At 40.1% G+C, this 27,616-nt stretch overlaps 1 protein-coding gene across 2 annotated transcripts in view; it reads left to right on the top strand.

Moving 5' to 3' along the window:
- traf4a (tnf receptor-associated factor 4a) overlaps nt 1-26,450 on the top strand; it is a 45,061-nt gene extending 18,611 nt beyond the window's left edge. For both annotated transcript variants that reach the window (XM_032590668.1, XM_032590667.1), the window contains 6 exons: nt 12,864-12,915; nt 18,547-18,651; nt 18,766-18,927; nt 20,138-20,299; nt 21,463-21,618; nt 22,644-26,450. In XM_032590668.1, coding sequence (XP_032446559.1) covers nt 12,864-12,915; nt 18,547-18,651; nt 18,766-18,927; nt 20,138-20,299; nt 21,463-21,618; nt 22,644-23,276 — 1,270 coding nt within the window. In that variant the 3' untranslated portion in view covers nt 23,277-26,450. The remainder of the gene's footprint in view (nt 1-12,863; nt 12,916-18,546; nt 18,652-18,765; nt 18,928-20,137; nt 20,300-21,462; nt 21,619-22,643) is intronic.
- Nucleotides 26,451-27,616: the final 1,166 nt, after the last annotated feature.

Here is a 27,616-nt window from a genome sequence, read left to right as displayed (position 1 = left end):
TCTTTCTAAAAGTGATCAAACAATTTGTTAAAGAAAGAAAAGAAAAACAACAATCCATTTAATAATAGTCAACTTTCCGAAGCTTTAGTGAGGTAAGCTAACGCAGTTTCTAAGAAGTGCAGGTTCATTTATTGTCTTTGTCAAAATAAAACATGGTAAACAAAGCTAAGCTAAAGACAGCTAACTCGAGCTGAATGTTTTCTAAAATAAGGATAACAAATTGTTTAAGAAATAAAAAGTGAATAAAGCAGAAAATGTCTACCTAGAGTCATCTTTTTTAATATGTAATTCGAGATTAACAAATTTGTTTGTTCCCAGTTTTTGTACTACGCTAAGCTAAGGTGAGATGAAATTAACTAAAATAATAATAACCCTTTTTTAAAAAGAATATTTATTTAAAAAAAGGCAAATCCACAGCAGATACAACCAATCCGGAATTATCCAGTACAATAAATCTGTAATCCAACACTGGCAGTCATTCTCGTTACAATTTTTGTGGTGAAACAAGCTACAAAAGGCTAAACCAAGCTAAATTACAACAAGCTACGACGAATCAATATGAGCTGAACCAATCTCAGCAAATTTAAAAAAAATAAAAATATTCAATAATGTCTCCCAATATCATAGTGTTTTAAATCTTTTTAAGTTATTGTGGTTATTGAGTTATTGAAGAGGTGGTTTAAAAAAGGATCTTGAAATCCAGCATTGGTACGTTTAGCCTGCATCCTCTTACATAACGCATTAATTTTAGAGACATGGCACCGATTTAAAAAATGCATTTCATCTCGTCTTTCTTGATTTGACTGACAGCTTGAGCAGAAGCTGGAAATACACTTCTCCCTTCACACTTAATCTGTGTTAGAGCTGCGATTTCACGCTGCGCGTCGGGATGATTGTGACTCCAGTAGCTGATTCATTGATGCTGCTCGGAGGAAAAACGACGCGACTGTGTTTGCTGCTGCCTTCCCATCACCATATGCAGCATACAGTTGGCAGCCGCCTTCCCTTTTTACTAACCCACTTTTTTTTTTTCTTTTTCGGGAGATTCTTAGATCGTTTAATTTCATGGCAGGCATTTAAATCCGACTGTCGTCACTGCAGATAGTCCTTTTCAGCAGACATCTGCCCTCTGACGTGAAGCTAAAATTAGAACAGCCATCTGTGATTAAACCAGCCAGAATTTACATGTGCATGAAAGAAAAATAAACTTTTATAGGCTGTAAACGCTTCCATTTGTCGCTAAATAACACTCTTTGGTTCTTTGGTATAGCATTTGAATCCTCACAGTAGTGTGAAAGTGAGTAGTAGAATCGAGAGTGGGACGTTTCACACCTTCTACAACCTTGACGGCAGCTTTTAACACTTCTTTGCGGGCCAGTAGGTCCTTCTCACGTCTTTGACATGCTAGAGCTACGGACTTTTTATTGATCTCCAAATTTGGTCCTTAACTAACCGCTCTTAAACCACATCAGATGTAAAGTGTGTCCTTTCAAGCCCTCCTTTCCTTTCATGTACGTAGGGCAGACCATCGTCTGCGTGGGTACGCTGCAGTTACGGAGGTCTCTTCTGGGTACCATGTGGGTGAGGGCGATCGCTCTCACACATCGGAGGGGACTTTTGCTTTCTATCATCCACTCATCCATTAGGATCAGCAACGATGGGGAAAAAGGTTTTGGTTTTCCGATACTCTAAGCTTAATCCGAAAGCAGAGAATCCACAGTCATTACGAAAAAGGTATTTGTTTGATTTTAAGCCGTTTCTTGGATGTATTAACACTTTGTGATTAAATGACCTTTGTTTTAAATGGAGCTCTTTTTTAATAGATAATTTCATATTTATAACAGTTTTATTTTTTAGTCTCTTGCGACAGAAGGAGGTCACTCAAATGGGAAGATGCCATTATTAGGCTCCATAACTCCCAGGCCTTTTGTGATTCACCCATTTTACAACGTACTGCATGGTCTCATTCTCTAACCAGTAATGTAATACATATGTTTTATGTCTGTATTTATACATTGTTTGTCAGAGCTCCCAACTAAAGACTAAAGGCTTCCACATACTTGGAAGTACCATGCAAACTCTGTTAGTCACGTGGACTCCATGGACACTGTCCTCTGACAGTTCAGATTCTATCGCTGAACCTCCCAATTGTGACAAATTCCTTCATTTCCAAGTTTAAGGAGCTAGTTAGACGCCTAGCCTTGTTTCTTCTCCACTAAGGCAGCTACAACACCCATCAGTGCAGCACACAGTGATAATCATGCTAGTTGCGCCGACTCAACTTTAACAGCATCAAAAAAAACTTTCTTTATGCTCGGTCTCGCATTAAAAAAAAATCTCCACGTGAACATTGTTTCCTGCTGAGCAGTTTACTGTGCGACAGAGAGTACGATCACGCAATCGTAAAACACTCCCGCAGTCTTAACAGACGGAGGCATTTGGACCACCCAAGTTTTTTTTACTCTGCACTGATCCCTAATGCACTTTTATGAGGGTGTTTTTGTGTGTTTGTGTGGTTTCGGTAACTGACAATCTGACATGACAACCTTTCCCGCTGTGTGACCGTGACATTTGCTTCACTCCTCCTGAGCATCGCGCCAAGACTGCAGGAATAATCCCGGGTCGTGTCTATTGAGCTTCCTGATATTGCTGATTCAAGTCCTGTCAGTACTGCATATAATAAATTGATCATTCTTCAGCTACATTTGCTGAATGGAAACTGAACAACCAATCGCAGGAACAACCAGTTTCACTTGATGAAGGGACAACAGTGCCAGGGGGATTATGACTTGTTCATCACAAAGCCACAAGTTAAGGTTTCTGTGACTACGGCAGCAGCCAAGAACTACACAAAAAGCACCAGAGCTTCACAGGAACATCTTCATTAGCATGTTAATAAAACAAACTCAAAAGGAAGAAATTGTGTAAATTACACGCAAATTACTTGGAGACATGAAACTTATCTATGAAAAGGCCACAAAGCTACCAAGGCTGGGAATTGACCTCTCTATATGGGGTTCTTGCTCTACTTCTACATCAGACGGTGCCTCATGATGAAGTTTAGTTGTTGTTCTAATGTGTCGTTTCGTGGGCTCTCTCTTTCATTTGAAACGAAGGGGTAACTCTACAGGGTTAGACTCGGACTCTCTCAAGACATCTTTCACTTGGCAGAGAGCCTAAAATAACTTGTGAACTTTTGAACTGTAAATCGTGACATGATACTCAGAACTTGAGTGGAAATCTCTCTAGATATTAGCATATTTAGCTCCCCTAAAGTCAAACTAAGCTTACAAGCTTTTAGTATTATCGTAGATTAGAGGAGTGTATTTTTTTCCTCTTTTTTAAAATGTTTTAGGAACTCCCATTTAGATCCTAGAAGTCAAAAAGTTTGAGTCCTGTAAATTCATCAAATTCCCAGAAGAAGCTGAGAACCAGGATGAAGCTCGTCGGGTCATGAACATTCCCGCAGTGATATGGGCTCCATGTCAGAGTCCAATCATGCTGATGGAGGACAACAGTGCGATGGGGATTATGACTAGTTATAAGCTGTGTCTCCCCTCCACTCACACTTAAGAGTGGATTATGCCAACTCGCAGGCTTTTCCTCTCATCCTGCAGATGGCTTCTCCTCCTCCCTCTGACCCTTTGCGTCCAGCCTGTCCTTCATTTCTGGAGCCAGCCCACCCTCAGGCAGGTGGCTCCCCGTCTACTGATGGCTGCAGTCGTGTGTAGAGCTGCATTTCTCGTAGCGTTATTATGTTTTTAACCTATCACTAATTCAAACTGATTTCAGCCATTAAAGTGAGGACGGCCGTCCAGTAAAGGGAGGGTTTTGGTCAGGACTGGAATCGCCAGATAAAATAAAATACATTTACGAAGAAGCATTAAGGCCACGCTAAGAAAAATAATAAATAAAACATTGCGAATAAAGTCATAATATTATGAGAATAAAATGGTACATGAATAGTCATTCTATGACTATATTCTCATAATATATTGACTTTGTTCTCAAAATACTGACTTTCTCATAACAGCATGACATTGTTCCCGTAATTTTCTAACTTTATTCTTATAATTTTATGACTTTTCAAACTATTATGACTTTATTCTCATATTACGATGTTATTCTTGTAATACTACAAACTTATACTCGTAATTACAACCTTATTGTCAAAATGATAACTTTATTCTCATATTATTACTTTATTCTCATATTATTACTTTATTCTCGTATGACTTTTTTCTCATAGTACTATGAACTTGTACTCGTAATATCATGACTTTATTCTCGTGATTTACGAGTTTGGTCTTGTAATTTTGTGTTTTTATTTTTTAGTTCTTCTCACTGCGGCCCTGATACTCTATTGTAGAATCTGAAAGCCGACCTCTGAAAACTGGTTCAGAGTCAGTCCATGCAACATAAACACGGCATTAGTAGTCTTTATCTGGTAAAGGTGACATTTCAGGAAAGCAAAGCAAGGTTTTTCCAGCGACCTCGCTCACAGATGGCCCGAGCTCACAAACATCAACACGGCGAGGTGCACCGGCACGGAGAAACCAAGCTCATTACATAAGCAGTGACGGCAGACGCAGCGATCGCGGCCCCAGGTGTTCTGGCTCAGTGCTGCGTTTTACACAGCCGGAACATACTCTCTGTCCGAATCAAAGTCCAGCAGCATCAGAATCCGATTTGTATTTCGTTCGGTTCTCTTTTTAAACTGTGTGGAGCTCGTAGTAAAAGCATCCTTTCATGTGTTCCTATCTGGAGCCACATCGCTGTGAATGGGTTGCATGGGGCGCAGGGAGAGAAGCCAGGGAAAGAGGCCAGATATCCACCCCCACACACACATGCACACAAACACACACACACACACACGCACACTTTAGTAGTAGTGCCTTTCTTCCACTTGCATCATTTTTTTCCCTTTTTGCCAAAGCAACAAGACAAAAATAGTATTTTTTTTTTTTCTTCCTAGAGAGAAGCGTGAACTAGAAAGGAGCTTCAAAACGAACATAAAACAAATGTAGGCAATGAACGGATCGTTTTCCACTTATCCTTTCAGGCTCGTCTGACAGAGAGTCGGGCGTGATTTATTTCGGTCTTTCCGATGAGCGTGACCTGCAGACTGTCAGCCATTGTTGCTTCATTTCAGACGGCTGTGGGGAGGAGGGAAGAAGGAGGGTTTGTGGCCAGAGATGATCCTGCAGGTGTCAAATTTCAGGATAGTCATTTCACTGCTGGCTCCCAACACGCGCATGTCAAAAACCACAACAGAAAACTAGCATCAAATTTCAACTGAGAGCCTGTTAATTTGTTAATTTGAATCTTCTAATCTGCTTGGTTGATTTACAAAAGCGATTTAAAAAAAATAAATAAAAAAGCACAAGATCAGAAACCAACAATTAAAAGCGAGAACTATTGTTGTTTTCTTTGTCAGTGCATCACATTTGCAAGGTTAAACATAAAAGGATGCATGTGATACTTTTTGCTTTATGTTTTTTTTTTTCCATGTACAAATCATTTGCCAACAGCTCAAAAGCTACTATTCTAAAGGACAGTACAGTCCAAAAGTCTTGAGTTACTTGCTTATTTTGTGGCACCAGTCGCTTTTATTATTGTTTTTTTAGGCGGCAAATTGGCGGAGAGAAGTGGGCTTCCTTCAAAGCTCCAGAAGTTGGTAGTCAAACCATGGATGTAATATCCTCCATCTGTTACCGTTACACCTCCTACTCCTCAGACTGTGTTGGAATCTCTGTAGTGGACTTAATAAATTGTCCCTTCAAATTTTCTATTGTCTTCTTGTTACAATACTTGGAAGAATGTTTCTTTGTGCTTGTTAAGCCACTCAAATCTGACCTACGATTTGATGTTTAGGTATAAAAATTCCAAAAACTACTAATTTTGGTGTTTTTTTTCAAATACAGTCCCTTTTTGTTCATAGTTCTGAGACGTGTTGATCTCATCACTTTGCAGTCACCTTTTTTATTTTTTTACCATTTGCAAAGACATTTATTGGTGACTATGTTAAACTGGACATACAGTAGATTCATAGATAAACATGCCATTGATTTCAATGAATTATCAATAGAACTGGAACTCTGCATCTGCAAATACCTTGTCCTAAATAAATCAAATGTGTCAAAGAACGAGCATTTCTGATGGGGATATTCCCCATGTTAACAGTTGGACAGAAAACGAATAAAAAGCCGTTCAAAGGAAAACTTTGAACTTTGTAAAGGTTTTATTTTTATTACAGGTTTTAAATGATCACAAAAAAGTCTGGCTTTTGGAAAGTAAGAAAGAATACTTTCAGTTCCAAACTTTTCTCAGGATTATGTAAAAAAAATAAAATAAAATAAACGATTGCTTGTTACTAATATGTTTGTCCATGACCGGTTATTGTTAAATCTTTGGATATCGGTACTTACTTATACTTTGCTAACAGGCTGCTAACATGGCTCTGACTTCCTGTTAGTCTTTAACAGGAAATAATCTCCTTCACACCACAGGTCGCTCATTACGTAGGCATTACATCCCACATGTAGAACTGCATCATTTTGCAGGGACATCCTGCACAGAAAGAGAAGCTGCTTTCAACCAGTGGGCAGGTACGGGGATACGTTCTGTGAAAGTAAAGCTGCTCCTCCCCGTCTTTAGTCTAATAAATTCAGTGCAGTTAAACAAAACATACCTGCCGAGCGAAAGCCAATGTTACAACTCTTTCACATTTCAATTTCTGTGACACAAATGTCTGGGTCACTTTTGTCCCAGTTTGCGCTGCACTGAAGAAATGCTAACCAGTAGCTCATTGAGTGTCATTTGGAAGAAATTACAGCAAGTTTATGGTTTGTGGTCTGACAGCTTCAAAGGTTTCTGGGAAAACACAACAATCTACTGTTAAATCTTTGGAAAAACATTTAGCTTTCTTTTGAGTGAAGTTTCTCTTATTAAAGTGGAAGAAGTCGGGGTATAATTTACCCGAAGATTTTTTTATTTTTATTTATGTGGAAACATGCCGTACAAACTTTTACAAACAGAACACCAAAATGTTGAGGCAGTTAAAGCTGAATCAAGACCCAAAAATGTATCTTCTGAAACATTTCTGAAAGACACGAAAGAAGAGAACAGCTTTGTACAGTATGCTGTATCATACTGTTCAAGGACTCGGATACATAACAAACCCAAAAAGAGACAATTTTATGGCCCATTTCCAATTTCCGACTTTGATCTATTAAAACAGATTTGAACCAGTTATATTTCATTCTAGGGACCAAAATATGAGAAGATAAATGAGCAGGATTTAAGAAATGTTCTGCCATCAGTGGTTTATCTCAGGAATGGTTTAATATAAGGAGCAGATGTGACATCAGGTCATTTGTATGAGAAAACAGCTGCTATAAAAATGGTATTTACTAATATTTTAAACAAAGACAAATTGGGCACAGAGTTGACATGTTAAAGTATCTTTAGCATCTTATATTAAGAATTAGCATGATTAGCAGTGTTATCATAGCAAAGACCAAAGTCTTGCTAACAGGATGGACGTTAGCAAGTCCATCATGTGCCATTACACAGGTTGAAAGCTCAAAAAAAAAAAAAAACTTAAAAGGAAAAAATATACTTAAATTATCCCACGTCATAATCTACCACGGAATATTAAGTCACTTCTAAGGCACTTCTGCTCAATAGGACCACAAATGTAAAGGTGATAATCAGCTGATTCCAGTTACCAGCCAATTTCTTGATTCATTTCTAATCTATACGTCATTAGTTTAGGTTGTGCCACATTATTTTGCATATCAATTTGAACTCCGTTGCCAAACATCCCTCTCTCCTGGCTGTCTCAAGGAAAACAGCCATCGTCATCGATATAAACGGGAGGATCAGACAAAAGGAAATCCGGACTTTTCACACAGATTTTGAGGGATTACAGTAACCTGTGTGAGATGAAGCAGAAGTCTTACTTCTCTCCAAACTTCCTGAGCGAAGGGTTGGGTTTCAGCCTGCAAGGCAGCTTCTGTTTGAGAAAATTAATGTTAATCCCAGTTGTAGCTTGAAAAGGCAAGAAGGTTTGGCATAAGCATGAAGATGAAAGTCGGTAGAGCTAAATTGGTGGTTCGGACGAGGCTCCCGACGCCTCCCGGGTCGATGGCAACGGTAAGTTCAGCCCATCAGAGTGCTGCAGTCTTGCGCTCCCGAAAGCGTTTGGTTGGGTTTGTTCAGGGCGTCTCGTCGGTTGTTCCTACCTCTCTGGTAAACATGGGGGTTTGTTTAGGAGTCTCTCTGTTCTGTTAATCGATAGACGGCACTTCAAGGTTCCTCATGGGACCCTGACTGTCACCAACTCGTCCTCCGTGTGTGTGGTTGGGGCTGGTTGCTGTCACTTGGAAAAACAAAACCCTCCTCCCTCCCCACGATTCGGTCTGCACCGGTGAAATTAATCTGGAGGGATTTGTACCTCTCGCCGTCTGCCTGTCAGGAGCGCTGCGCAGAGGGACCAAAGGATGTTGTGACGGTTGTGTTGGTGGTGTGAGCTGGATGAATGGACGCTGCCTAAGAAGATTTGGGGATGAGTGGGGAGAGAGAAAGGGCAATTATACAGGGGAGAGGGGGCAGATATGATGTGAACGTGAGTATTTGAGCAGCCGAGCAGACGGAGGGAGGTGGTTAAATTTTAATGATGTGATTGTATTATACAGTACGGAGTCCAGTCAGAGCTGCTCCCCTCGTCCCCACACAGAAGAATTGCTGATGAATTTGTCCCCTGATGCTCATTGACTAGACAGTAAACGGTAGCTGTTAACATATCAGCCTAACTTGGTTTAGATAATTTATTATTTTTAGAGGCAATTTTTTACCATTGAAGCCTTCACGACTCTTATTATTGGTAGAGAAATTTCTTAATCCTGCATGTTTTCTGACAGACCTGCTTAAAACGTAAGACTTTCGGTTTAAAAGGAAACATGAGAAGAAATTTGTTGTGCTCCATGTAGTCTCCCTGTTTTATATTGGAAGTCCTGCTCTCTCTCACTCTCTTGCAGCCTGAATGAGTTGCAAACATTGAACGTGTCGTTGAGAGTACTGTTTAATTTACATCCTATAACGTCCTGTTTCACCATTCGTGCTTTCTCTGGCTTCACTGGTGAACACCTACTCACAAACATATAAATTTGTTTGTTTAATTAATTTATTTTTTTTCACCAAACCGGTTCTGAAGCTCAACTGCTGCCTGTGTTTGCTTTACACCAGCTCTTTGTGTTTACACTGAGGCTAAATCTGGCTCTGGGTCCCCATCATCAAATAATAGCCTTTTTCAATTACCCAAAATGTTACTTTAGTTTTTATTCTTCTTAATATAAGACAAACCTGTAAAACCACCAATCTTCATAATTAATAAAAAGTCTGATTTGCATCAGACTAACAGAATCTTACTGTCTCTTTTCATCCAGCTACTTATTTTTTTAATCATCCACCACCGAGTGCTGCATAGAGTTGCTCTGACAGGGGAAGTTTTCCGCTGAATCCATAAACATAATTTCAGAGTCAGTTTTCCTGTGTTTTAATATTAGCAGACATTGTTAATAACGCCTGGTGTTAATGCTGTGGTGTTTGCTGTTTTTCTAGCACTGCTGGTAGCGATCACGTCAGAGATCAGCTGATTGGGAGATTTTAAAAGATGTAAGATATTTGTTTGCAGGGATACTGAGATAAAACAAGATGAATAGTGCAGCACTGCATTCCTCATGGTATTTACTGCATGAAACGCTCACAGGGACACAGTGATCCGACTCAATGTCGACTCCAGTGTCAGTAATGGTTGGCCTCTGGAAATGCTTTAGAAGAGAAGCTTTCGTCCTGTAGACTCGGTTCAATTGGGGTAATTGAACTCCAACACAATTCCAACAATTGTTACATTTTCAGCTGCTGCAGTTCTCTTCCACACTGTATCGTGTCAGACAAGCCAAAACTTTTCAAAACCTGTTCCCCTCTTCCTATCCACCAAGAAGCACTGAAGGAAATGACTCAAAAACCTCTCAGGAAGAGATTGAGCGTAACTTCCTCTTTATGAAATGTAAACAGAAAAAAGTGGCATCAGATTTTAGCGGTTGTAGGATTTCTCGTTTTGTCTTAAGCAAAAGACCACAAGCTATTTCTCCTGCTCACGCAAGACTCGCTTGTTTTGTTTTGGTTGTATTTACACAGAACGCCCCGTTCATTAGTCGACTTCCAGCTCCGGCCTGCTTTGCTTTCACATATGCATTTGAACCGCGCCAGAGTTCACTTCAACCGAACCGAGACTTTGGTTCTTAGGCGAACCACTGAGCAGGAAAAATTGTGGCCATTAGCTGATTTCTAACATACAAATGAAACCGTAGCTCTACCACATGTCATTGTGGTTTCACCGAGTCGATGTGAATTCAACCCATGAGTGAATTGCGTGCAGTTGTTTGCTAGTGGTGCTAGACACGTAATCGTCTCTGCAGCCAGGACAGGAAATCATCCTGACTCTTGGTGACTCGGCTCTTTTTCGCCTTTCTGCCTCTCCGTGTCTCAGAGTTGGACGGCGCGGGGCCGTCCCTCTGCGTTTCTCCCATCGGAAGCCGAGGCCCTGTCACTTCCCATCTCCTATCGGGGTCTACTGTCGCGGGACATTCGGAGCTGGCTGGCTGGCTGGCTGTCGCGCATTCTTCGGCGATGATGACGATGAGTTCAGTAAATGGTTTCACACAAGAGATGCTGAGTGGACTCTCGCAGGCTTCCAATCGATCGACCCTCCCTCACGGCCCGTTGTGGTTTTGTTAATTGGTCTCTGGCTCACTGCTGACACAGTAACCCTAATGGAGAAGAATTACTGCTGTGCCGTCATGCATTAACCTCCCTCCTCCACCCCTCTTTCCATCAGCCCTCCCTCGCTCGCTCTCGGGCCTGACCTCTGCTCCCATCCCCCCTCCCGTCGCCGTCAGCATCAGCAGGCGCGTTTCACAGCTGGGTAGACGGAGAGGGCAGTGCACACACACTCCCGTCCCGTGTTCCTGTGCCTCGGGGACCTAAGGTCAGGTGACGCTGATGACCGAATTAAAGCACTAAAAGGCAAACACTCTCTGAACAGCACTGCTCCCTAATTAGTTTAGCTGTAACCGAGGCATGGTCTGGGTTAGAGGAGGCAATTTTAGTACCTTTGTTGCAAGATTTGAGCTTATATTCAATTCATTGTGAAAATATTCACACTGCTTTAACTTTTTCACATTTTGTCACATTAAAACCACTAACTTCAATGTATTCTATTGGGATTTTATGTGAAAAGCCAGGTACAACTAAAGTATAGGGGAAATGAAAACTTGAACGATGTGTTACGCATTTATATTCGTCCCATTTTACTCTGATACCCATAGAGGTAAACATCTAGTGCAACTAATTGCCTTCAGAAGTTGGCAGATTGGAGTCTATCAGTGAATAAGTTAATCTCAGGCCTCAGAGGTTTGTTACAGAACATTAGTGAACAATGAGCTTGATAAAGACAGAGGAAAACAGCAGACAGGTCAGGGAGGAAGTCGTGGAGAAGTTTGAAGCAAACTTTCCAAGACGAGAATGAGTTAGGGTGCATTCACACCAACCCCGTTTAGTCTGCTTTAATCAAACTCTGGTTTGGGTTTGTCGACGAACCTGTCGACTGCGAAGGCGTGAATGCACAATCGAACTCTGATGCAGACCAACAAAAGCAAACTCTGGTCTGCCTAGAAATCTACGTCTTGGTTCAGATGACGTGTGTGGTGCGGTAATACCAAGCAGACAGGAGACTGCTCCAAAAGTAAGACTCGGACTAAAGAGTAGGGCATTCTGGGTAAATACAACCACAATAACATGAGAGTCTAGCACTACAGGGAGAAGTGGCTTTTGGTCTTTTGCCCAAGACAAAAAATAAATCCTATAACCGCTAAAATCTGATGCTTCTCCATTTTTGTTTACATTTTACGAAGAAGGTTTTGCTCAGCGTCGTCTTCAGAGGTTTTTGTGTCGTTTCCTTCAGTAGTTCTTGGTGCAGTGCCCCTACAGGTTTGGAGGTGAACAGGTTTCTCAAAGGTTTTGGTTCGTTTGACGCAGTGTGGTTTGAAAGCGAACTGCAGCAGCTGAAAATGTAACAAATGTTGCAATTTTGTTCCCCAATCCAACCAAGTCTACCAGACTGTCGAGTATGAAAACACCATGAGTAAGAGAAGCAGACAAATTGCACATCGGAACTATCAGGACAATTACCAGTTGTAAATTGACACCGTTTTAACAACCTCACAGTCGTCTTTTTTTTTCATATACTTTGTACTAATAATGTATAATTGTTACATTACATATGTGAAAGGTCGATAATGAAGTTAATTTTCTCAAATATTTGTGTTTTATTTCCATTTGTTTTTTTCTTCTTATTCTTCTGTTTTCTGTTGTATGATGCTTCGATGCTTCCTGGCCAGCTCATTGCTGGAAATGAGATTATGTTCTCAAGGAACTTATCTGGTTAAGTAAAAATAAAAGTGAACAAAATGTAGTTTTTAGCTTCCTCTGCAGCAGCTCTATAGCCGCTCTACAGAGCACATCGTCTGCAGGGGGGGAGTGGATAAAAGAGCTTATTAAAGTCAGTTTGCTTCATGGCGCATGGAAAAGTGTGTTCCCTGTACGTCATGCAGCCTGATGAGTCAGAGGAGTTTTCAGAGTAAGGGTGAGCTTGAAAAGACTAAAACTCTGTGCTCTGCAGTGATGCTCAGAAAATCTTTTTGACTTTTTGACAGCACTTTGTGGTTCATTAATACCCGTACTGTGTAATTATCTGCGTGTTTTTCATAAACCAACATTTTCTCTGTTTCGTTTTGCAGTGAGGGCGTCTTCAAATGTCCAGAGGATCAGCTGCCTTTAGACTATGCCAAGGTACGACGGATACACCGGCCTGACACTAATTCACACCACAAACTTTTGAGTTGTTGAGCTAACGACGCTTTAAAAACTTGTGTGCATTTGTGCATATTCCCTGGAAGTCTTGGAGCAGTCCAACCCTACTTTTAATATTTACGCTCATAACAAGCTGCAACATGTATTAGATTGAAACAGTGAATATGGCGTCCCGTCTGTTCGATACTCTACAAACACAGATGTAGCCGTCTGTGGCTTAGGCATGGGCTGCTACGGAATTGTTGGAATAATACAACCTTGAGTAAAACATGCCGGTTTCACAGCATTTATCCAAACATTTAGAATAAACGTAGAGCATAATCAAATTTTTTTTAAAGCAGATAAACAACATTTATTCCTACTGTTGCTAAAATACTCAAACATTTTGAGTAAGTTTACTCAGTATGATTTATCTTTTGTTATTTTGACTTTCACACCAGTACCTAGAGAAGGCACCCACTGATTGTAGTAATACTAGTGTTACTTGGGTTTTCTTTGTTGTTTTAACAATTATGTTATTTGCTGTTTGACAGAAACAAAGTTCATAGCTTAGCACCTGTGATTGTTACTGAACAAAACATAACTCTGAGGCTCCTTTAGTTTCCACATCATGACTCTCTCAGTGTTTTACATTGGATATATTGTCAAACTGCTGAATTGTTTTGGGGGTTTTTTATAACAGATGGACAAGTTGCGTAGAGTCCTTTTGGCAAGCTAACAGGCAGTGAGAATGAGCATGTGGACATTAGATGCATTACTCTATGAAAACTCTGTGATAGCAAAATATTGACAACCAGAATTTTAAACCCCTTTAAAAGCATGTTCACAAAACAATAAGCAGTGACTGAAAGGCAGCATTGATTTAATTTTTTTCTTCCAGTCGATGACTCTGTATTCAGCCTATTATAGATTGGTTCAGAACGTACTAGCAGTGCTAAATCTCAGCGAACAAAGATCACATGTGGAGTTCCTCAAGGCTCCATTCTCGGCCCACTTTATCCAATATCTGCATTCTCGCTGTCAATGTATCTTACCATGTGCTGATGACACAAATTTATATTTCTGTGTCACCAGATAACTGCTGTTATTATTTCTGTCACTGAGTATGCGTGTCGGTAATATCATAGATTAGACGACCCAGAGTTTCCTCATAAAAGACCAAATTTGTTGTTTCTGGTGCCCAAAAATACAAGGTTAGCTGTCCAGTTCATTGCTTTGTTAGTTGTTTTTAGGGTCACTTTGTCAATTTGTTCAAGTTTATGACATAGGATCCAAAAATCTAGCTTTTAGTTTCAAAAAAAGCATAACAATGACAACCCAAGATGCTGACCTCCGTCCTCTAGAATCTCGTCTCCAAACGAATAAACAGTCTCACAGACGTCGCATCAATCAGCTTTATTCAGATCAAAATGTCTACACAAGTGGGACATTTAACTGAATAAATATGCTCTGCTTTACATTTTACTGTTATATGACTTAATGTGAGCACTGTATCAAATCTCTTTAGCGTTTTATATCACTAACATGAAACAAATACAAAAGTGGGTTGGAAACAAGACAAAGCTAATCCAGTTAAAATGGATGTTTGTTTGTTTTTTTTCCCACCCTAAGAAAATTGTCTATCATCTGCTCGTACGAGGACAAATACGCTGTCTCAGAGGAGACGAGCAGTTATTATAACAAACCTAGTGCATGTGAAAATGTGAACTCACGCGAACCCTGCAAACATCTGGTATTGCTTTATGTATCTTGTACGAAGGCATCGGGCTTTGACAGGTTCGGACTGCAGCTGGTTAGACGCCGTGACTTTTACTTCACATTAAAATAAAAACCTGAGGGTTTGTGTCTCTGATTTACTGTAGTGCATAAAGGCAGTAAAACACATCTTTGCCCCCAAGTTAGAGGTTGCAGTTTATTTCATTACACCAGAACATTTATTAAAACCATTGCACTCAATCACTCCCTGAGCAGATTGAGAAATAAAATTCAGCTGTCCTCCAAATGTAATGTAACCAGATTGTGCTCAGGGAGAGGACCACATTCACAGTCAGGACTCTCTCACGTCTGATCTCTGCTTTTCGAAGCAACTACATTTCAGGGATAAAGGACACGGAAGGATCATCTCTCTTTTTTTCTTTTCTTCTACAGCTTTTGGGATATTTCTCTGATGCTAGACTTTGTCTTATTCAGTCTACAAAACTTAAACAACAAAATCCACAATCACAAAAAAAAAACCCATTAAACATAATAATGTCTGCAGATCTCTTAAATAAACGCTCTCCATTCTGATATCTCACCAGACTACTGAAAAGATGTAAATAAATCTTAAATATTTGTGTTGTTTTTCATGAATTCTGGTGCTGTATAGTGGACACAGGTAATTAGTTAAACTGGTGCAGATATTATTGGGCAGAATGTGATGATGTGTTGTTTGATGGCTGTAAATCTCAGCTGCAAAGAACAAACGTGGTGTTCCTCAAGGCTCCATTATCGGGTCTCTTTCTTTTTTTTGCTTTAGTGTTGAAACAAACATTTTAAATCACACAGACTGCTTATTCGAGTATCTTGAGTGGCAAGCAGTTTTTGGAAAAATATTTAATAACTTCTCTTTAGGTAAAACAAACCACGATCCGTTTCTCCCAGTAGCACTAGACTCACATGTTTACCCAGAATGCCCTGCGCTGCAGTGTCCCGCTTTTGGAGCGGTCTCTGGTCCGCTTGGCGTTCACATATTCATTCAAACCACATCAGATTTCACTTCAACTGAACTGAGAGCTACTGTAGGTTTGTAGGCGGAGCAGAGTTCAGTTTTTGGGTTTGCAACACAGTTTGATTATGCATTCACTCCTTCCCAAACAAGCCAGACTTTCTAGACTTTAGTTCGCTTTAATCAAACAGGACTGGCGTGAATGCACGCATAGTGTTTTCAGGATGAAGAATTAAGGGAAGGGGACGTTTAGCTTGGATGTCCTCAGCTATGTAGCTGACGCCCTGAAAACCTGAGATGTGCAAAGACTGGACAACACGACATGAAGAAAAAACGAAAGTAGAGATGTTTATGTTCAGCAGTGAACCTGAACTGCTGCATGATCTGCAGGCCCCAGTGCTGGGAGCGATGAAGGCGCCTCTAATAGCAGGAACTCCCCTGGGGGGGTGGGAGGGGCTCATGGCACACCTGTCAGACATTGTTATTTACCAAGGCGCTCCCAGGCTCCCAGTCGCCTGCAAATTACCCCCATCTTGGTGGTCTCCTGTCAGGGTTATTGTAACGCTCACTGCACGCTGTCCCTCCTTTCCAAAAAAAATAAAGTAAAAATGCACAAACACAACCACATAAGAACAGCGGTACAGTCATTAAAGGATTGTCCTGCTGCCACTGCTGCTGTAGTTATGGAGAGGGGCTGAAATTGCTGCTGCAGACAGAGTAAACCCCCAACTTGAACCGAAGAGCTTAACATCTCCCCGATGAGCCGGGGACTAAGTTATTAAAAGGTCATTATTGCAGCCTTCCAAGCAGATTCTAAGACTGGAACAATGAGAGATGGTTCTTTAATTTCCGCCAAAAAATAAGTTTATTACAGCAAAATACTTTGTGGACAGGAGTGAAAAGCTTACATATCTGCACTTGAACATGACCCGAGTGAGCCGAGTTATTTTAAGACATTTCCAGGTGCATTGTGTCTTTGATTGGACCGTGCTTACTCATGTTTCAGTGTGGGTGCACGTGACTGAACAAATCACAACTCAACAGCCAGGCTACAGAGGGCCGTTGTGACATTTGTTAGGAAGTGGCTTTTCTTGTTTGACTGGGTTTTTATTTTCCCCGGCGGGGGCAGGGGGGGACGGAGGCTTAAAAGCCTCAGGACAGCGACTTGATGGAGAGGATTTGAGGGGATTTTAGTAGGATGCAGTCTCTTTCTCATTGTTCAGTGACCACGGATAAATATTTCTCTGCCTCTTTGCTGCTTATTTCTCTCTCTGAGGTCCCATAAAGTCCTAAACTTCTTCATTATCACTGCAGTGGCAGGCCTGACTCACTGCTGCAGTGTAGTAAAAAGAGAAGAAAAAAAAATTGATGTGAAATTCCCTCATTTCTCTGTGCAGCTTAGTGCAAGCAGTGTCGCTTTTCCAACGTTTTGGCGCAGCGTAACTTTTATTTCTGCCGACAATCTTGTGGTTTTAGTTCAGTTGGGGATGTTTAATGATACTCGAAGAATTCTCGCGTAAGCTTTTTTTTTTTTTTTGGTCCTTTACTACCACCGTCAGGCTGCCACTGTTTCTGGTTAAACTAGACCTGGCAGTCAGGCTTGATTACGTGTCAAAGTCCAAAAACAGGGTGACGTTATCATCAATCAGGTAAATATGTAAACTTTCCTAAAAATGTGACAACTTAAGAGCTGAAAAGAATCTAAATATAAGCTCACATGTGATTAGAAAATGTGACAAATAACTTGTTTAACTTCTGGCTTTTGCTAATGTAACTGTGGGAGCTAATTCTCAAATGATTTTTAGTTTTTACATTTTCAAAAACATACTTTATTGGTCTTGTGCCCTCATGCTCGGTTAAGTAAAATGTGTGGCCGTTATTTTATGTTTTTTCATTGTGTTGAAAGGTTAGGGAACTGTATGTATATCGGTAAATATAATTATTGGGCATAACGGCAATATTAATATTGGATGTCGACATCCCAAATTTTCACATTAGTGCATCTTTAGAAATTAACATTTAAAATATTATTTTCCAACCTTTCTGCTACAAATCCTCATTATTTACTTATCAGTCCCTCCAGTTTTTCGTGGATATTCATGCAAAATCAACAGATCAAAAAGCCACACTTACTGTCACACATAAGTGCAGAATTTCTTGAATTTTTTTCTAAAGTAACACCACAAAATCGGATTGTGATTGCAAAAGATTACAAAGACATTTGTGAAATTGGATTATTTTACATTGGTGAAAAAAAACAGTGTGGCTAGCAATACAAAAAGAGCAGTCTTTATGTTCATTCCTTAAAAATGTACATGCTTATCTTTTTTTTAAGCTTTACAACCATTTTCAAACAAAGCTAAGCATTTGCCTAGCACCCCTTGTTTGGGATTAGCACAGTTAGCGTAGTTAGCATAAGCTAACGAAATTTCTCTGAGGTTTTTTAAAAGGTTTCTAACATTTCCAGATCCAGAATGTTCCATGACAGACAGATAAACAGAGCACCTTAGCTGCTCTCTGTTTAGCCCCTTTTTTTTGTTCTTGAAGTCTTGCTCTCTCTTGCTCCCTTGCAGCCTGTATGATATGCAGACATATTGTTGGATATCCAGCTTCCATTTTGAAGTTTCCATCTCTTTACTTCCTCGAATTTCGTTTTTAACACCTCACTGAGGCTCAAGTGATCCATCTTAACTAGTTAGACTCTTCACTCATAATTGGCAAATACATCCTAAGTGTTATCAACACACGCTTCTCAAGCTAATGTCACATTCAGCCTGGTGGGCGGAGTCTTACAGGACACACCAGACACAGATGAGATTCCTCAAAACGCTACCATTGTTAGTGAGCAGCAGCGGGTGTCTGTATCTGTTCACCCTGACTTCATGCCACTTTGTCACCCTCAGATCTACCCGGACCCGGAGCTGGAGCAGCAGATCCTGGCGCTGCCCATCCGCTGCATCCACAGCGAGGAGGGCTGCCGCTGGACCGGACAGATGAAGCAGCTGCAGGTGAGAAGAAGCTCTTGCTTCTCTCTCTCTCTCCATCATTCACTCGCCCACTCCGGTGCCCAACACATGGGGCAGATCTTCTGAATGTGTGGCTGGTTTCTCCTGCGCCCTCAGGGCCACTTCTCCACCTGCGCCTTCAACGTGATCCCGTGCCCCAACCGCTGCTCCGTCAAGCTGACGCGCCGCGACCTGCCCGATCACCTGCAGCACGACTGCCCCAAGCGCAAGGTCAAGTGCGAGTTTTGCGGCAGCGAGTTCACCGGCGAGGCCTACGAGGTAAACGCTGCTTTTTTGGTTTTTTGTTTGTGTTTGTTCTTCTTTGTGGTTGTGTGAGTTTGATGGAAAAAGAAACACCTGGAGAGAGATGACTCATGGCGTCAAATGAAAGAAGTACCTGTTAAAAACAGCTGGAAGAACGCGGGCCTGTGCGTCACCATATTAGGAAAATATTTTCTGGTAGCACGAATGATGGAAGAGGAAACAACTTTTTTATGTTTTTTCCTCAGCAAGTGAATGGAGGGGCCTTTTACTCCTCACTAACACCTCTGTTGGTCCTGACTCCCTTTTATTTACTCTCTCTCTCTATGTACACATTTCTAGAACCACTACCTTTCACTTTCAAATAAACAACATAAAAAAACTGTTAGCAATGTTATATGAAGGTTACTATCATTCTGGTCTATCTTCCCTCTTTCTTTTCTTTGCTTCTGCCATTGTGACCTGCCTTCTTTCTTTCTGTGTTTGGGTCTTTTCTCCTTTCCTTTCTTCCCTTCTTTCTTCTTGTCTCCAGTTTTGTGGATTCCATCTTATAAGTGTAAATGTCTTACATAAATTCACTGATTATTACTATTATGTTGCATTTTAAAATAAGCATAAAGAACTGAGACGTGTTGGAACCCTTACAGAAAGACTAAACCTGTGCGTACAAGCTAGCAACGAGACACAAAAAAGTTGAAAATTGTTCAAACTTTTCTTGCTGTCTTTCGTATTGCCTCCAATGAGTTGGGTTTCACATCAAGTGGCAATTACTTTTTCCTTTCTCAATCATTCGTCAAGCCTGTCACTCATGATAGACATAAAGTTCTAGCTAGCTCTCTTAGTGGCTCTTAGCCAGCTACTAGCTAGCTAACTGGTGCCTAGCTAGCTACCTGTTACTGGTAGCCTCGCCTGCCACAGAAGGCGAAGAGGTCGGTGCTCAACTCAAAACTTTCGCCTGACGGAAAAATACGTACATATACAAGAATATATGAGATTAAATGGTTTTGTCACAACACAATGTAAGACTTATGATTAACATATTTAAGACCAATGCACATTATTGTAATGTATTTAAGACTTTTTAAGATCTTCATTTTAGATACGTGAATTTAAAACTTTTTAAGGATGCGCGGACAACCAAAGTTTGGATTTTTTTTTTTTTTTTAGTCATCAATAATTTCTCTAATCCCATTTGTTTCTGTTTTGTTTGTTTGTTTGTTTTGGTCAGAACCACCAGGGCGTGTGTCCTCAGGAGAGCGTTTACTGTGAGAACAAATGCGGAGCGAGGATGATGCGCCGCCTGCTGTCCCAGCACAGCATGGCCGAGTGTCCCAAACGCACGCAGCCCTGCAAGTACTGCGGCAAAGAGTTCGTCTTCGACACAATCCAGGTGAGTTTCGCTTGAGCCAAAGAACAAAAAAGAAATGGGTAATTGTAAGAAAACAGAACTGACCTGAATTTGACACAACAACGGACAAAGACGCATTTATTTTCATCTGAGTATTCCTGCAGCTGCTTTCTGTCTGAGGCCTGAGCGGGGCAGGACAAAGAAGAGGTGCAGCAGCGGGATGTTTCCTTTCAGGGTGTCTGTGTCCTTCTCCAGCTGGATGCGGTGTGAGCCGCTGCCATTAGTGCTTTTAAGTTGAGCTCTCTTCCCCTCAGCACTTCTTTGACAAAGGCAGAGCTGTGATTTTCCCCTCCTCTCACATGCTGGGTCAAGATGTGCTGACGTGACCAAACGTCGGTCGCAGTGCTGAACAGCTGATTTCCTGTTTTTTTTTTTTTTTTCACGGATTTTCATTACAGTGTGAACACAGAGAAGCTTTAAAGTTGTTGAAACTGCTGAAACTTTCTTCTCTGCGAGCGAGAAACACCATACGTTAAGTTGCGTACAATTCTTCTGTTGTTGGCAAATGATGCAACTTTTAAGCTTTGTCTACAGCGAGTTCAGTATCCATCAAAACAACAATTTTATCGTTTATCGCAATAACTTTTGGGACAATTTATTGTCCAGGACAACCATAAATGTTTCTGCTTCACTTTTAGCTTTTTCGGCTAATTTAACCAAATCAGTCCAATTTAAAGCATTGCAATAAAAACAGCAAATTGTAGTATTTTTAGCATGCAAAAACGTAATCACTACTATTAAATTCACAATTTACCCCAAATTCACCAGAATTACCATCTAAAGTCAGAATACAAGACAAAATTGATCTGATTTATACAAAACATGTAGTCAAATCAACCCCTCCATAGACTTGTATTTTCCATGCATTTATTTTCACTCTTGGTTACAATACAGTGCAGTTAAATTCAGTTTGAAGTGCCAAATTGCAAAATGTTTCCTATTTAGGGAAACCCAGATGATTATATTGATTCACTGACTTTGCAGCAAACCCGGAGGGTCTGTACCTTTGTTTGTCACCTCGTCAAAAGTGAACAAAACAATATGCATTTATCCCGAAGATACCTTCAATGAATGGAAAGCATATCGTCTCTTTTTCATTCATTAAAACCAAAATAATGTTTCCGTTTCTGTTCTCTTGGACGCAGAACCACCAGTATCACTGCCCTCGCTTCCCTGTCCAGTGTCCAAACCAATGCGGCACTCCCAACATCGCCCGGGAGGACCTGGCCAACCACGTCAAGGACAACTGCGGCAACGCACTCGTCCTCTGTCCTTTCAAAGACGCCGGCTGCAAACACAGGGTAAGACTGACCTGCATCTGTTCTCATTAAAATTCTCCTGACTCTGTAGGAATGTCCTTTTAACACGCCCATTGTTGTGTTAATCATTAGCCAGGAAGCTTTTTCAAAAAAAATAAATAATCTTTATTTGGCCTTGGTTACCAGGTCCAAAGATCCAGGTTGTTGCCTCATAACAGGACAGATGCAAACAAACTGACATATCTATCGGTGTCTTTTTTAAAGGTACCAAAGTCTGGAAATGTGGAGACATCAAATGCTGTGATGTCATTTTTCCACTTTTTGTAGACTCTGAGAGTCAAGAAAGCCTGAACTGGAAGCAAACAGAAATACATATAAGCAATAATAATAAAGGTAAAATTGAGACTATATGGTAAATATGAAGAAATATCAGATGCAAATTGGTTTTTAAACAAGCTGGTTCATGAACGTTCTGATATGAATAAATGTTTTATAAATCATGAAGGCAACCAAGAGTTCTAATAATGTTGGGGACTTACAACTTTTCCAAATGTAGCCTAATAACCTGAGAGTGTACGTCTTGTGTAGATTTAGATTTGTTGTTCCACATTTTCCAGAGTTGGCTGCTGTTTAAAAATACAAAGAGTTTTTAAAGAGACAGAGGCTCAATTTCAAGGCATTAAGTTACAAAGTCAAATTTCCTTTAAGTCATATTTGATACACATGACATTTTTAGAACAACTGAAGTTAACATAGTTACTTGGTTGTGCTATAAAATGGCACCATGTGACTGGAAAGTACATGATACTGATCTCCTAATCAAAAGAAACTTCTGGATAAAGTTACAAAGAAACTTAACTTAAGATATGGAAAACTTTAATTATCTTGACCCATCAACCTATTATGTTTCAAATCAACCTGACGCATTGTTTGATTGAGTCACATGAACAAAATGGTTTTTTTTTTACTGAACAAAGACTCATGAAAAATAATCAAACGTATTCAGTAGAGAATTAACTGTATTTTATGAATTCTTAAACAGAAGTGATTTGTTTTTCTCCCTGCAGTGCCCTAAGCTGGCAATTAGTCGTCACTTGGAAGAGACCACCAAGTCGCACCTCACCCTGATGTGCAACTTGGTCGGTCGCCAACGGCAAGAAATCCTGGAGCTGCGACGAGAGATGGAGGAGTTGTCCGTCAGCCAAGACGGCGTCCTCATCTGGAAACTCAGTGACTACTCCCGCAAACTCCAAGAGGCCAAACTGCGGAGCAACCACGAGTTCTTCAGCCCGCCGTTCTACACGCATCGCTACGGCTACAAGCTCCAGGTGTCGGCCTTCCTGAATGGCAACGGCAGCGGCGAGGGCTCCCACCTCTCCGTCTACATCCGTGTCCTGCCGGGAGAGTACGACAACCTGCTGGAGTGGCCCTTCTCCTACAAGGTGACGTTCTCCATCCTGGACCAGAGCGACCCGTCCCTCTCCAAACCCCAGCACATCACAGAGACCTTCAACCCGGACCCCAACTGGAAGAACTTCCAGAAGCCCTGCAGCAGCCGCAACTCGCTGGACGAGAGCACCCTGGGCTTCGGCTACCCCAAGTTCATCTCGCACGAGGAAATCAAGAAGAGGAACTACATCCGAGACAACTGCATCTTCATCAAGGCCTCTATAGATATTCCCCAGAAGATAATGGGTTGAGACCCAAGTGTTCGTTTTTCTGTCCATGAAGGAGGAAGATGGGTTAAAGACTGGAACTGACGCTTAACCTTGAAAACTTCCACACGTTCACCCTTTAGATCCTTCCTCCCCTGATAGCCTCTCCGCCGCAGAGCTTGAAGCGAGTTTGGTTTGTGCGAGCTGACTTGGAGGAACTCGCATCACGAGAGGGGAGAAAATGTTTGGTCTGCAGAACTGTCACTCGTTGACGTTCCTTTTTTACGTTGTTTTTTCTATGCGTTTGCTGACCTTTTGATCACCCTCTGCAACTTAAAGCCTTTGAAATCAAACAGTGCCTAGAATGTTTATCTTGAGTTATACTTCTGTTTTTGTTTCTGCAGTACCAACACAAGAAGAATGTGGTAAAGATATAGATGTATAAGGTTTGAAGGGCATCTGTGAGTGGAACGAAGCAAATGTTCAGCACCGCCCCAAAGAAGAGGGACCTAGCAGATTCACACTCAAGCCCAACTGACTTTTGTTTACACACTCAGACAGTATCATGATCCTTTAACAAACACACCGTCCCCCATAACTACTACCAATAAGGTTTATGTAAACACAAACATACAAATACTTTTAGGTGACCTTAAATATCTAGATGTTTTAATAAAATGTCTTTGGCAATTCATGACTCTCCCTAGGCCATGAAAACTCTTACGATATGCTAAATGTGAAATTTCCGTTCCTTGTTTGTTTAACTTACCTTACAGATTTGAAGACTGAAAAACAAAATGATTTTGTTAGGGGAAACCACAGATAAAAATTGTAATCTTGAATCTAAACATAAACTTAAGACTAAGCAACTTCCTGTTTTATTGATTTTCGGTTTATGTACCTCCACCGAACTTGGAATTTCAGGTTAACATGTCTGACCTTTAGCAGAATACTGACCACAGCGTCCAGAAACTTATTAAAAAGACTTAATAATTGAGGCTTTATAGTTTTTACTATGCGAGAAAGAAAATTCATTTGTGCTGATAATGAAATTAAAGCTGGCTTCAGAATCGCTTAAATATCTTTAATAAGAACCAGAACTGGGAAGAACTTATAAAACCTCTTTTCATTTATCTCTAAAAAAAACTCATATTTTATTTCCCTAAAACTTGACAAAAGCACATAAAACTAAAACTAACATCCATTTTCAAATGGCTAGGTTTAACTTAAATATTTGAAGAATAACCAACATGAACAACTATTACCAACATTAAATGTGAGTCTCACTCCTGGACCTAACCCGTTAAACTATCTGCTCTGATTTTATGTTTTTATGCTAAGCTATGCTAACTACAAATTAGTAGCATAGCTTTGCATTGACAGCTACATACACTTTCATTTACTTTTTGTAACAGTAAAAAGTCATTTTGAGTTTTGTTTTTACCTTTTAGCTTTCCAAAAAACACTAATGCAAGAGCGTTGCAATTATACAGCTGAAGGCGATCTTTGAATAGCTAAGCTTAGCTTAACTCTGAATAAAAAGTAAGAACCAGCATAGCTTTTACTGAGCAGTTACCACCCAGCAGTAGATGTAAGATGTAATTCCTCCATACATATAAATGGAGCAAGTTTACTGTTTGTTCCAGATTTCAGTCCTTTAAGGGCTTTGCACACTCGCAAGAACTGAGAAAGATTTTTATTTTCTCAAGGTGTCAAGATTTTACAGACAAGAAACGGCACAATTCTTGGGACGTCAGCAAAAACTTTTCCCCATTAAACACATCCTGTCATTTTAAATTTCAAAGGTTTTCCTAGAAATTTGTTTTCCGAGATGATTTGTTGAGAATACTCTGCATTCATTTCCTACTGCCCTGGAATTTCTCTGCTCTTGCGTAGTATGCATAGCCCTTTAGGCTAACGATTGCTAACAATTTTCATTAGCATAACTTACCCTAAATATTCACACATCTGTTCACTTGCGTCCTCTAACAGAGAAAGACTGACTTTATGTACTTTTTAAAAAATATTGCCAAAACCAAGACTACACTTAAAACAAATTACACGAGAATGCTGAATATGTGTTGGTTGTTATCGTAGCAGGAACTAGCTTGCGCTCTTGTGTAAGTTGTAACCAGATCAAAGTGTCAGGGGCTCTCTGGTGTACTGAACACACACACTCACTCACACACACACACAACTCTAACTGGCTCCATATTTACAGAGTCCTCACACTAATAAGAGAGGTTACCGTACCTTTTGTCCACTTCCTCCCAGCTATCGGGATACACACGCGTTTTAAGAGTGAAGGAAAAGCCATGTGGCCTTTTTACACAGTATGTCTTCGCATGAGAGTTTTAAGGGTGAGCAGGCAAACGCATGCTTCATGTGTCAAAACCTCCTTCTCACGTTTTTTGTTTTTATTTTATGTAAGCTGTATTCTTGAAATCCTCACTTGTTGATGACTTTTTGTTATTTTTCTTTAACCCTTTTCAGTTGACAAGAACCTGTCAAAAAAAAAAACTTTTCTGATTTTGTTTTTATAAAATGTGAACCTTGGTGGCATAACCTATAAGGACAATGAACATTTGACATTAGTGTGTTGTTTAGCACACGTGGGGAATGGAAAGGCGTTCAAAGGCTCGGTGTAATGGGGGGGGACTGTTAGCTCAACACACAATGTGACAACGAGCAGCGCCGTGCTGTACGCGTGTTTTCGTCAAAGCACCATAAGGAACTGAGAAGACTTTTGCAGTTTACTTATGATATATGTGAATACTAATGTAAAAAAAAAAATGCAGAAGCACATTCTGTCTTTTTATTATTATACATGGGGGAATTCTTAATTTCTTGTCATGAATACCAGCTGATATTTTACAGTGACACAAAAAGGCAAGGAAATAAAAAAAAAAAAAAAAAGACAAAAAAAACCTTTTTTGTAAGATTCTGTATTTTTCAAAACGCTTAACTGTTTTATACAAGCTCTTTATGTTGGAGAGTCGGGGTTGACTTTGGGAGTTTTCGGACCCATTCGTCTTTTGAACATTTGGATAATTTGTTTGTCTGTGTGGTTTGAGCCTGTTCTGTCCATATTGTTTTCTCTTAAAAGTATTTATTTTAAGGAGCCATCTGGAGTCTTGACTGATGGCACAAATGTTTTATTATGTTGATTGATGAGTGCTTGTCAATTTCTTATGTAAAATAAAATACCGTATATCAGTTGTTTTACTTATTTCCATGTGTGCTCCACAATGTATTTTAATTGCTTCATTGTGTTATGGAAACACTAGTTGACATTTTATCACCAAAGTAAAGGTAGTGTTATTGTAAAAGTAAACCACTAACTTAAAAAAGGCCTCCAATATGCAATTTTATTTGCATAGCACGGAGTGTGCTTTACAAGAAAATAAAGAAATGGAGAGAAAATTACTTTGAAAATAAATATGACGGAACACTTGCATAAGAGGGAACATTAAAATGAAATTTTAAAACTGGGAGTTGGTTTTAAAGTTACGCATTACAAAAACTAAACGCTGCCTGTCCTTGTTTAGTTCTACGACATGGAGGGTTAAAGGAAAACGAGCAGGAGGTGCGTTCCTTTAAACCTCTTAGAAATATGGCAGTCCTCCGTATCTAAAATCCGATCCAAGCTGATTTTAAACAAAAGGGAACATAGAGAAACTGATAACGGTAATAAAACTTTGGCCTCTGATTCTTAGACGTACATCTTACTTAATCACTGATTTACCCAGCAGGTTAAAGCCAGTTTTTTTGAATTTGAACATTTTAGAAAATAAAGCAGAGTTCAAGATGTGACTGTACTGTACCCATACTTCAAATACTACACTTGATGAGTCCCTGGCTTCCCATGATGCTAATTAAAAGCCTGCTATTAGCAGTGGTGGCGGTTTAATGAAATGTCCCCATGAACAAGCAGTGACTTTAGCTTAGCCACTGCATTAGTTTAACCCAAATACAAGAAGTCCCCCAGTTAGTGTTATTGCTGTTTTTTTCTTGAAACTGTATTTAAATTAATTAAAATAACTAATTTGTTTGACTTTTAAGTATGCTTATGCAAAATACGCAGCTCAAGACTGCAGTTTAAATCTGCTCTGAATTTATATTGTGCTACTTTTTTATCGGTGGACCAGGAGTTTGACGACTGTTTGACAGAAATGTGTGCTGGAAATACAAAATGTTTAAATTGTTAGACCAGCGCATTAGCTGCCACCATTACATTTAAAGTATCAACATACTTAGAGCTTCACTAAATTATTGATTAAATATACCACTAATGTTAATACTTAATGAAACTGAAAGCCGATAAAGCTCATCTAGCCATCTGTCCTGTTGGGACTGCTTTATAAAAATTAAAGCAGTTGCAATAT

This window comes from Xiphophorus hellerii, chromosome 18 (genome assembly GCF_003331165.1).
Source record: "Xiphophorus hellerii strain 12219 chromosome 18, Xiphophorus_hellerii-4.1, whole genome shotgun sequence".
Lineage (NCBI taxonomy): Eukaryota > Metazoa > Chordata > Actinopteri > Cyprinodontiformes > Poeciliidae > Xiphophorus > Xiphophorus hellerii.
Note: the sequence above shows the minus strand (reverse complement) of the source record. Positions and strands in the feature narration are given on the sequence as shown.